The 12,018-nt window shown below is 40.5% G+C and overlaps 1 protein-coding gene across 2 annotated transcripts in view; it reads right to left on the bottom strand.

Moving 5' to 3' along the window:
* The window catches only part of man2a2 (mannosidase, alpha, class 2A, member 2), a 50,915-nt gene extending 39,966 nt beyond the window's left edge, over nt 1-10,949 (bottom strand). For both annotated transcript variants that reach the window (XM_061969957.1, XM_061969956.1), the window contains exons 1-7: nt 10,797-10,949; nt 8,608-9,363; nt 8,254-8,511; nt 7,999-8,143; nt 4,489-4,660; nt 4,126-4,253; nt 602-775 (exon numbers count right to left, since the gene is read on the bottom strand). In XM_061969957.1, coding sequence (XP_061825941.1) covers nt 602-775; nt 4,126-4,253; nt 4,489-4,660; nt 7,999-8,143; nt 8,254-8,511; nt 8,608-8,739 — 1,009 coding nt within the window. In that variant the 5' untranslated portion in view covers nt 8,740-9,363; nt 10,797-10,949. The remainder of the gene's footprint in view (nt 1-601; nt 776-4,125; nt 4,254-4,488; nt 4,661-7,998; nt 8,144-8,253; nt 8,512-8,607; nt 9,364-10,796) is intronic.
* Between the last annotated feature and the right edge of the window lie 1,069 nt (nt 10,950-12,018).

Consider the following 12,018-nt stretch of genomic DNA (forward strand, 5'->3'; position numbering starts at 1 on the left):
ACATCGCACTTTGAAGTTTGCTACTTGTAAATGTGACTATGTAGGTGTTTTTTTTTATGTCGAGAGGGCTTTTTTATGTAAAAAAAACAACATATTTCGATACATAAAAAGGTAAAAAAATTGGTTGATAGGTCTAAGGAGAAAGGAAAAGTGTTCAATATCTCCTACTGCAGTGAAGCCAATTCAAAACGCTTCAGCATTTATTGAAAAAGTAAACAAAACAAATGGGCAAAAATTCTGAAAAGAACAAATGTTCTTTAGACATATCTTAGGGGAAAATGTTTGGCTACAATATAAACTTAAATAGTGTGGTCGCTTTAGAAATAGGGCAGTAACTCTGTCAACATGACGACATTAAATCTGGTTAAACTGGACTAAAACAATTACAAAAGGACATGTTGACTCACCACTGGCTAGAAGTTTAAAAAAACCTGCTAACCGCGAGGCAATTCAGTCCATCAAAGTAGAACAGGCAAACACTAGCAGAGCATGTTTATAATCAGCTACTGAACTGACAATCCCTGAAATGTTAAAGGCTATTACAATGGCAAGATAGGTAGACAACCTCTTGCAGCAGGTGAGCTGGCTGCTTTTTACTTACCCCAGTTCTGCCGCCACATAAACTCCAGATTGCGAGTGGCAGCAAAATGCTTTTTGACTGAGTAGTGGACCCTCTGTATGAGCATACTTGTCAGGTTGGCCTTTTTCAACACATAGGCCATAGTGGAGCTGTGACCAAAAGGATCTATTGCCCACCCACTGCGTGGAGTTGTACCTATAATAGAACAAGGGTAAAATATTTTAGGATGAAAATACTGTTCCTGTCAGAAATGTTGCATAGGCATCCCTGCCTGTTGAGGAGCTAAGCCCTAGGTGTCAAAGTCCGCGGGCCACGTACGGCCCGCAAATGAATTACCGTATTTTTCGGACTATAAGTCGCAGTTTTTTTTCATAGTTTGGTGCGACTTATACTCAGGAGCGACATATCTGTGAAATTATTAACACATTACCGTAAAATATCAAATAATATTATTTAGCTCATTCACGTAAGAGACTAGACGTATAAGATTTCATGGGATTTAGCGATTAGGAGTGACAGATTGTTTGGTAAACATATAGCATGTTCTATATGTTATAGTTATTTGAATGACTCTTACCATAATATGTTACGTTAACATACCAGGCACGTTCTCAGTTGGTTATTTATGCGTCATACAACGTACACTTATTCAGCCTGTTGTTCACTATTCTTTATTTATTTTAAATTGCCTTTCAAATGTCTATTCTTGGTGTTGGGTTTTATCAAATAAATTTCCCCAAAAAATGTGACTTATACTCCAGTGCGACTTATATGTTTTTTTTCCTTCTTTATTATGCATTTTCGGCCGGTGCAACTTATACTCCGGAGCGACTTATACTCCGAAAAATACGGTATTTATGGCCCCTGTGATGATATTTGATTAGTACTAGAACTGGGCCGGCCCGCAGGCCACAGCTGCCTGCTGCTGTTTTGCATGCACCAATACTCCATTCCCCACAGTGCAAAGGTAGCCTGAGAACTCACTGCAGCGACGCAAGTGGGCCTCGGCTTCATTTTTCATCAGCATTCAGGGCAGATGTCAACTTTCAGCAACCTCTCTCCCCAATAATGGCTAAACCGAAGGTGGACGTGAGAACAGGGGCTTTCAAGTTAGGTGGGAGGCAGAGTACATATTCACGGAGGTAAAAGGCAAACCTGCGTGTCTTCTGTGCGGAGAAAGTGTGGCTGTAATGAAAGAATATAATCTAAAAAGCCACTATTAAACATCTAGGAAAAACAAAGACAAAGACAAGAATATGGACACGGAACAAAGGTTACAGAAGGTGGAATAATTAAAACGAGGTCTTAAGTTCCGGCAGGCTCTGTTAACAAAAGCCACATCACAAAGTTATGGAGTCATTTTGATAACTGACACCATGTTTTTTATAATTGTAATATTTGATTGATGATAAATGAATGTGTTGTAGCAGTTTGCGGATTTCACCAATGTGGCGGTTTGTGGAAACAATCGGTTGCTTTTCCTAACATTTTTAATAAACTACCAACGTTAGAATGCTGAACAAGAAGCGCTTAAAGTTTAATGGCTTTGTAAAAACACTGAGACAAAGTCTAAGTTCAGTGTGTTCTTAACGGTGTTTTTGAAACTGCACCAATTTTTTCCTCAGAGTTTTCAACTTACGTCAAGTGTTTTGCCAAGATGATTATTTGTAGTATGTACATTTTCAGAATGTACTTGCTCGATTTTGGGCCATAGTGAGACTAAGTAAATAATCTGAAGTTGTCTTTATTTTTAACTTATTATGCTATAATTTTACCAGTCCGCCCCGCGTGGGAATATATTTTCCTTCATGCGGCCCTTGAGCTAAAATGAGTTTGACACCCCTGAGCTAAACTCTGAATGTGGACTTACATCTCCTCAAAGACTCGGGCATGCAGCAATGAGTTAGTTTGGGGCATTAGAATGTTCATTAGTCTTACTAGTTAGTGACATACATGGATGGGAATCAAAAACTGGTTCTTGTTCAGAAACGGTTCCCGGTGTATCAATTCCTATTTTTCAAGCGAGATTCCCTTATCAAAGCAAGTGGTTGGGAATGATATTACGCATAGTGTGTAGTGACGGCAGACAGCAAAATGCCGGCGCCCGGACGGAACAAACGCTTTAAAGTCTGGCTATATTTTTCAAGAAATGATTACAACAGCGGGCAGCACGATGGAGAAGGGGTTAGTGCATGTGCCTCACAATACGAAGGTCGTGAGTTCAATCCCGGGCTCGGGATCTTTCTGTGTGGAGTTTGCATGTTCTCCCCGTGACTGCGTGGGTTCCCTCCGGGTACTCCGGCTTCCTCCCACCTCCAAAGACATGCACCTGGGGATAGGTTGATTGGCAACACTAAATTGGCCCTAGTGTGTGAATGTGAGTGTGAATGTTGTCTGTCTATCCGTGTTGACCCTGTGATGAGGTGGCGACTTGTCCAGGGTGTACCTCGCCTTCCGCCCGAATGCAGCTGAGATAGGCTCCAGCACCCCCCGCGACCCCAAAAAGGGACAAGCAATAGAAAATGGATGGATGGATGGATTACAACAGCGCTACTTGGAATAATTGCAAGATTTCTATTTCATCAAGAGTAAGACATAAGAGCAATATGCTAAAACATTTGAACACACAGCATGCAATAACTATAAATGAAAGTTGCGTTTTTGAACGGCGCCGATTTCATCCCAGCAGCAGCAGTTTGTGGCCAAAAACTTGCAAGTCTTAGCCACCGTGCTCCTGAATTTCAAGAGGAGAATGTTCAATAGTAGTCGAAGAAAAGTTGCATGTTTGCCTGCAACCACATTTTCACTTAGTCAGTTCCAATATTCAGGTGAAACTTATAATTAAAATATTGAGTTAACTTCCATTCATGTCAGCAATTCAACTTAAAACCAATATGTAATATTAACTCATGCAAAGTGAGATATGTCAAGCTTTTATTTATTATTATTTTGATGATCCGAGTTTACAGTTTTTGAAGATCCCACATTTTATGAGATTTTCAAATCAAGGTTACCATAAACTGTAAGCCATAATCAGAAAAATTATATCAAAAGAAGGCTTGAAATATCTTGAGTTGCATGTGATGTATATGATAGTTTCACCTTGTAAATCTAAACAAATCATTCTAATATTTTGAGTTTCACCAGTATATTTTTCTAGGGAAATAAAAGATTCCTAAAAGTTTTGAAAATGTTTGACTAAATGTTACATTCTTGCGTAATTTCCACACATTGTATTTTGTTAAATTCTACAGAACAATATTTCCTATATTCATTTTCAAAATGTATTAGTTTTTGTCTATGTGCCTCTCAAGACCTCACTGTTGTCTTGGCAAGGACATGTTAGTGCTAAACTAAACAAAATTGATGCTAATCCACCTTTTTGTTATTTTTTCCAAATAAGAATCAATAAGAGATCCGATAAAGAACCGAGTCGTTAACCGGAAAAATCTTATCAATTCCCATCCTTAGTGACACAGCAGACATATTCTCCCAGAAATCCCTATAGAAAGCATCAAATAAATAATTCCTCATCTACTGGGTACCTAGGTTTCTTTCAAGCCACTGGTGTCCCTCAATGAGTTGGTCTATCATGGCGAAGTAGTGAACATTGGCTTCATCAGTCATCACCCAGCCTCCTGTCACAATCTCTAGCTGTCCTCCGAGGATCAACCTGTTGTCAGGGAGGATTAAGAAAAGAAGGTGAGAATAATCCCACCTTAAAGTGCAAGACTTTCATTATCTTGAGACAACACGCTATTTCCAGAGCGTCCACAATTTACTCGTGCATATGAGCCATTGTGTAAAACACTGTACCGCAGTCACAAAGCAGCACAGCCATTTTGGCTTGTTCTCGGATTTGGCTGACAGGATTGAAAAATTGTGCGCTCTATTGAACTGTGACTTACTTGCGCGCAGCCTCCTGCTTTTGTGCGTCCGCGCTCTCCCACCACTTTGCGAAGAAGGAAATCTCTGACCAGATGAACTTCCTGCGAGGATCCTCAGCAAGCTTTACCACCATGTTGTTTAATATCTGCTGTGTCTGGTCTGTGAAGTACTTGTCAAAAGTTTTAACCCAACCTAAAAAGAAAATTGTTGTTGTCAGATTGAAGTCCCGACCTCTCTGCTACCAAGACAAAAAAGCAGTTATGAAACTCACAGAGGGGAAAACTTCTGCAAACGATCAAAAATAAGCCTCATGTTTTATTTAAGTCGAGTTCTTGCCAGAAAGTCATTTAGCAGAGCCAGGCTTTCTATGCACTCGGAGTTCAATATTTTGCAAAGATGTACTGTCTCATGTCTATAAATAACCTGTCTCACATTTAAGTTATAAAGCAATGACTTTTTTTCAACCTGTAAGATGACTTAATGTGGGCTGTTTGAAGCTGGTATCTATGAATTCCTCATAGATACCAGCAATGAATGTCATCTTTTCTCATTTATAAATGTTGTTACAATGTTGGATACTACGCCTGGACAATTAATACAATTTTAATTTCAAATTTAGATTATGGCTTTTTATGATTATGAAAATATAATACTAATAAAAACCGATTACCGGGCCGCACAACGTGCATGCAAATTTGAGAGCTTGTGACGGTAAAACAGATGAAGGGCGAATATGTGAAAAGAAGAGCATGTCTACTAGAAGTTACTTTTTATTTGACACAGCGCTACTATGCCTAATCAATAATCACTAAACTCAATAGAAGGCATATGATTTCCGCATTTACATAACCGCGGACGGTTGCCAATGCAACGGAATCCGCTGTTGAACGCAAAATAATATCAGGGAGATTGACAGAAATGTGACTGAAATGTTGTCATTGTGAGGAGATGAAACATTTGTTTGGAGAAAAAATGTGTCCGCTAGAGCTTATTTATCCCTGAAACACTCAAATGCCCCGTGCTGAACTAAACAATGTCTGGACGGTCACTAGAAACAGTGACTAAAACTACAAGGCTAAAGCTAACAAGAACAATCTATACACCCACAACACATCTCATCTGCTTGTGGTGTTGTGAACAACATCATCAATGGAACATCAATGTACAAACAAGGCAGCAGTCGTGAATTGAGAGGCTCTCTTTATTTACATTTGAAATGTGTATTTTTATTTCTGTTTTAAATGTTATTTTTTAGTCTGTCCTTTGCCTCTATTTCTTTGTGGTGTACAGCCCTTTGTTTTTCAACTGTGCTGGTTTTTAAAGGGCTTTATAAATAAAGTTGGTATGGTATGGTATTTTTTTAACAGCCTTAAGTCACCTCTTTACTCGTCAAGTTGAGAAAAACCGCACAGCACACTTGCTCCCTTCAAAATAGTAGCGCAGTGCGCCACATGTGGTCTGACTGCACAAACAAAATAAATGTTTCAAAAAAGTACTTTACAAAAGAATAATGTATTTAAAGCACTTATTGATACATTTATACAATTATGCTTTGTCTGTTAATCTGGTCAACATTATCCCAAGATGTATTGCACCAAAAAATGTGAGAATTTTGGCTTTTTTTTCTTTTCTTTTTTACACAAAATGCACACAATCTAGTGGTAAAATAAGTGTAAAAGGTCAAAAACTGAATTAAAAACCCGTAAAATGGAAAAACTAAATGTTTATGTTGCAACTGTTATTTACATGTTGTTTTACTCGTGGTTTATTCATTATAATTATTTATTCATTATTTGTATCCAAGTTTTTTAAACTATATTCAAAGTTGTCACAGCGAGGTGGGCATTCTTATTTGGACATTATGTCAAATGTTTCAGGCTATGAGGAAACACAAGAAAGATAGGATAAAGTATTATTTTCAACTAATCTTAGCATTCACATAACACTGACGATAGCTTTTTTTTTTTAGCACACTCTGACTCGATCATTGAGTGACCGGGTAAATCTTTAATTATGTTTATCAAGTTTACCAGTGTAGGAACATCTCCACAATCACACAGACTCAATCAACAGGTTACAAAAGTGACTGTAGAGCAAAATTTACGCATAATCTACACCAAAGCTATCATGTACACCACAAGAAAGTGTTTTCAATTTAGATTAAAATCATCATAGGTCCTCTTTAAAGTAACAAGGCTGTGGAGGCCGAACATTCTACACAGCACTGTATATTAGAGATGCGCGGATAGGCAATTATTTCATCCGCAACCGCATCAGAAAGTCGTCAACCATCCGCCATCCACCCGACCTAACATTTGATCAGAACCGCACCCGTCCGCACCCGCCCGTTGTTATTAATCTAATATAGACGATGCAAGGCATTAGTGAGGTTATAAAGCTTTTGCCTGTTAAGGAAAGGAGACTGATCCAATGCAGCACAGACATTCGCGTGCCACGCTGTCACGACCCAGACGCACACCAGTGCGCAATCATATGGGAGCCGCGCTGAGCGCACCTCCAAGCGCGTCTCGCTGCCGGCGACGGCCGGGTATGGGCCCGACGCTCCAGCGCCATCCATTTTCAGGGCTAGTTGATTCGGCAGGTGGGTTGTTACACACTCCTTAGCGGGTTCCGACTTCCATGGCCACCGTCCTGCTGTCTATATCAACCAGGGTGAGCCCCACCCCTTTCGTGAGCGCACTGCGCGCGGAGTGACCCCTGTTACGCGCCCCCGGCAACAGGGGTGGCGGGCAGGTAAGCTGCGCGGGCGGAGCGCGCGGAGTGACCCCTGTTACGAGCCCCCGGCCACGGGGGTGGCGGGCAGGTAAGCTGCTTACCTGCTGCGCGTGACGCCGGTTGCGGCGAAGGCGGACGAGGCGGGGTGTCGGTGCGGTGGGCGCGGTGGTGACCCTGGACGTGCGTCGGGCCCTTCTCGCGGATCGCCTCAGCTACGGCTCCTGGTGGGGCCCTCTCGGGGGAAGGGGCCTCGGTCCCGGACCCCGGCGAGGCGTCCCTTCTCCGCTCCGTAAAAGTGTCCATCTCTTTTTTTTTTTTCTTCTGTTGTGGCATATGCAGCAGGTGCCTGCTCGTTTTTCGTATGTGGGTAACAACATTTAACTATGTATATATATTTCCGAATTGGTTTAACTGCCACCCACCTGAATCTATTTAAAATCTAATTTTTTTTTATTTTAACCGCCCGACCCGACCCGCGGATAAAATCTAATTTTTTTTAATTTCATCCGCCCGATCCGCGAATAATCCGCAGACTCCGCGGTTGTGCCCGCAAACCGCGCATCTCTACTGTATATCTTGGAATGAAGTTAATTATCTGCATTTGCACCATTTACAGGTTACTTTACAGTAAGTCAGTAGCAAACAGTTTCTTAAGGTAAAGAGTGAGGTCACCCTCATTCTAAAAGACGTTGGTTGTGGCATGAGGTTGGAAAAATATGATATAACAAATCAAGCAAACTCAATAAATGTCTACTACCTATGTAAACACTGGGTTACATTATAACAAGCATTACCTGGATCATTGTGTGAGTGTGGAACCACAAACACTTGCAAGGGTTCTTTGTCCCACTCATCAGCATCATAAGTGATGTCAAAGCCCTGTTTCCACACACCACCATCGGGGTTGTCAAACTTTAGCAGGGAGTTTACATCCAACATCTGTAGACAGGAAAAAACTATTATTAAAAAATATTATCTTGTATTTCACATAAACTGAACACAGCGACTAGCATTTGACCATCAAAGCGCCAAACATACTGGAGGCTCACCTGAACATCTGCCTGACTTTGGCTGCCTGCAGCGAACTGGCAGTCCTGGGGCTTTACAGCAAGAAAAGTAGGGTGGCCGTCAAAGGGAAGGACCCAGGAGCCATTGGCACTTCTGAAGGGCAGATGGCCGCTGGGAGACACAGCTCCTGTGTCTGTGAGCTCCATGACAGAGTCTTTTATGTGGCTGATGATTTGGTGGTTTTCTTCAAGGAGCTGCTCCAGCTGTTCTATCCGATTCTGCAGGACAGAAATTTGGCTCTACAACACATACAAAAAGCAAGGTAATAAACTGAACAATATAAGATGCCAGAAAAACAAAATGAGATCACAGTATAACCTTCACGGTTATCTTACCCTTGGAAAATTTCCACCGTTTTGTCGCCTAGCAGGTTCATGCTGGACACGGTCCAACATGAGATAAAGTGAGAATACAGCCACACAAAAGATGGCCCCGCCACACACTGTCACCTGTTTCCTTAGCTTCATCCTGAAGCTTCTGTCCAGTTTGTAAAAGTAGGTCCGGTCTCTTATTTCCCCAACACAATGAAAAACAGAGCTCAAAATTGAAAACAACTCTTCACTGAGCAAAGTATTAGAAATGTGATCAGTGTTGTCAATTGCAAGGGTTCAGTTCCTCACGGGTGCGTCCTCCAGCCCCCATTCATGGCACTGGTGACCACACTTCAGTGAGCAGTGGCACCAAATGACGTGAATTAAGTGAGCTGGCAAGCGGTCTGTGGGCTTCGGCCAGGCTACAGACACCGGTGTGCTGCTTCAAAGTAGCCCTTGTGCTCAATCCTCCAAAACTATGAGAAAACAGGAAAAGAGCAAACAAGCACCGCCCAGACAGGAAGCTTGGTGTCCCTGTAGCACGCGGTGCCTCTCAGTGGGCCTGCATTTTTTTTTTTGGTTTAGTCCTCACTCTAACAGCATCGAGTGATTTTTCAATGTTGTCCTGTTATGCTCCTTCCAGTTCCATGATTATCCAAGAAAATAAAAAGTACACTCCCAAATAGTAGATCCAGAAAATCAGGACGACAGCAGCATAGGCAGATCTTTTTGCTTGATGACAGCCGCCACAATGACATCACATCTGAGAGTCTTCTTTAGCTGTTAAAAAAGCATCAAAAGATGAGAGAAGCAAGGAACAATTTGCAGTTAACCACATGTGACAGGGATGGCATCTACTCTCTATTTTATGCTGCCCTTTTCTTTTTTTTTCTGCAGCTGTTACATATATTGTACATGGTAATTGGGATTTGTTATACATTGTATAAGGGTCAAGCGGTAGAAAATGCATGGATGGATATATATATTATATACAAATATAATATAATATAATAATGTAATATATCAGTATATTTTATATACTGTATATATAACATGTAAATATTACATATATGTTATATTTTATATTGCTACTATGGTACATTTTTCGTCTTCTTTATACCTTTTGTTTTCGCCCTCTTTTTGTGCCCGTGTGTGCATTATCCTTTCCAGCAAAATCCTTTCCATCTTTTGTAACTGAGCTACTGTGTGGAACAATTTCCCTTGTGGATCAATAAAGTTTGTCTAAGTTTGTCTAAGTCTAAGACATGAACCATACTATAGCCGTACATGGTGTCCAATGTGCGGCATACGGGGGCATTCACAGCAAATAGCTGGTTTTGCTTTTTTTGGTTAACAATTTGCAGTTAACCACATGTGACAGGGACAGCATGGTAAAAATAAGAGATACAATAAGAAAGAGAAAACAATCGGGAAGCAGGGGGGGTTGGGTATTTCCTTTAAGCTCCTAATGTGTTCATGTTTCTCTACTGTGAACAAATCCAACAGAGGCATAATCCGCTCACAAGTCAGCGCTGTCACTATTTAAACATAACCACAGAGGTGCATTTGCAAACTGACATACAGTATTAGATTGAAAAAAAATGTATCGTCCAAAAATAGAGCAACATGTCATGATACGTACAAAACGCAGACGAAATAATTGACCCTAGGCCATTTAATGATCAGACATATTGTTTTGGGACAGTGTAGGCAAAGTGCCCCTGTCGTTTGTGTAAACAAGGACAACCTATGAACATCCATGTTGGCTTTATTGACAATGAGCTCGACTCCTGTTAAGGTTTAACTTGACGGGACAGCTACTATTTGGACAGGACTTTGTTAAAAATACACATATTTGAACCGAAATTTGACCGAAACTACGCACGCTTTAGCCTAATAAGCAGTCAAGCTCTAAAAGTACAGAGGCGGGCGAAAAAAAAACCAACAATCCAAAATTCAGCAATCTATTTCAGTCTTAACAAGCTAACGCTGGTGACCTGCAGTCATTACATCCGTCTGCTGGATTACACGCTTTCCCCCATGTAGTATTTATAGTAAACACATAACATTTAAGGCAACGTTTAAGTGGGTACCTTGGAACGTTTGGACAATAACCTTACATGACAAAAAAATAGCCAAGGCTAATGTTTTAGTCGTACAACACGGACGTTGTTGTGGGACATTTTCGGACTGATTTAGAATTCTGACGTTACCTGTCAATGGTGCTTCCTCGTGCTTGTGTATGTCTGCCTCGGGCTGCCTTTGACGGGGCTGACGGCTGACTGTCACCTGCCTGGAGAAGCCGATTAGCATAGCAGTTAGCATTGCAGCTAGTTCGCGTTTTTCAGACCGCCGCAAAGGCTTATGGGAGGAGCCAGCGCTGATTGGCCAAGAGCTTCAACTGTACCAGGAAAAAAAACCAAGCCTGATTATTGAATATTCTGAAAGCCACGTAATCACGTCTAGTAATCATTAAACGACTGTAATGCTTAGCAATTGGGTGGATCAACAGGGAATATGCAACTGGAGCATTAGAAGGACTGTGTTGCATTTATTTTTAATATTGTTATATTTTAATTTATGACAACCCCATTAACACGAAGTAGTTGGGCAGACGTATAGGACCGACGAATGAAACAATAACTTTTCATACCTATTTTTATGTAATTATAAGTGTAGAGTTTGATTATAATATTCTTTGGTAGACGATGTCAAGTAAAGCTGTCACACAAATTGATTATAACTACACTTTAATGGTCATGTGAATTTTTTTTCAAATGAATGTAGGGCATACTTAGTCAACAGGCATACATGTCACACGAAGGGTGGCCATATGAACAACGGCAACACTGTCATAAATATGTGTCATATAGTGAAACCACACTAAACAACAATGACAACACATTTCGGGAGAATATATGCACCGCAACACACCAACAAACTTAACATAAACACAACAGAAACAATTCCCAGAATTCCCTGCAGCACCAACTCTTCCGGGATGCTACTATATATATATATATATATATATATATATATACAATCGATTTTCTTTTTCAATTCAACACGATTCTCGATTCAAAAACGATTTTTTTCCCGATTCAAAACCATTCACTGTTCATTCAATACATAGGATTTCAGCAGGATCTACCCGGTCTGCTGACATGCAAGCAGAGTAGTAGATTTTTGTAAAAAGCTTTTATAATTGTAAAGGACTATATTTTATCAACTGATTGCAATAATGTACATTTGTTTTAAGTATTAAATGAACCAAAAATATGACTTATTTTATCTTTGTGAAAATATTGGACACAGTGTGTTGTCAAGCTTATGAGATGCGATGCAAGTGTAAGCCACTGTGACACTATTGTTCTTTTATTTTATTTTTTTTAGAAATGTCTAATGATAATGTCAATGAGGGATTTTTAATCACTG

Source organism: Nerophis lumbriciformis, linkage group LG10, assembly GCF_033978685.3.
Source record: "Nerophis lumbriciformis linkage group LG10, RoL_Nlum_v2.1, whole genome shotgun sequence".
Lineage (NCBI taxonomy): Eukaryota > Metazoa > Chordata > Actinopteri > Syngnathiformes > Syngnathidae > Nerophis > Nerophis lumbriciformis.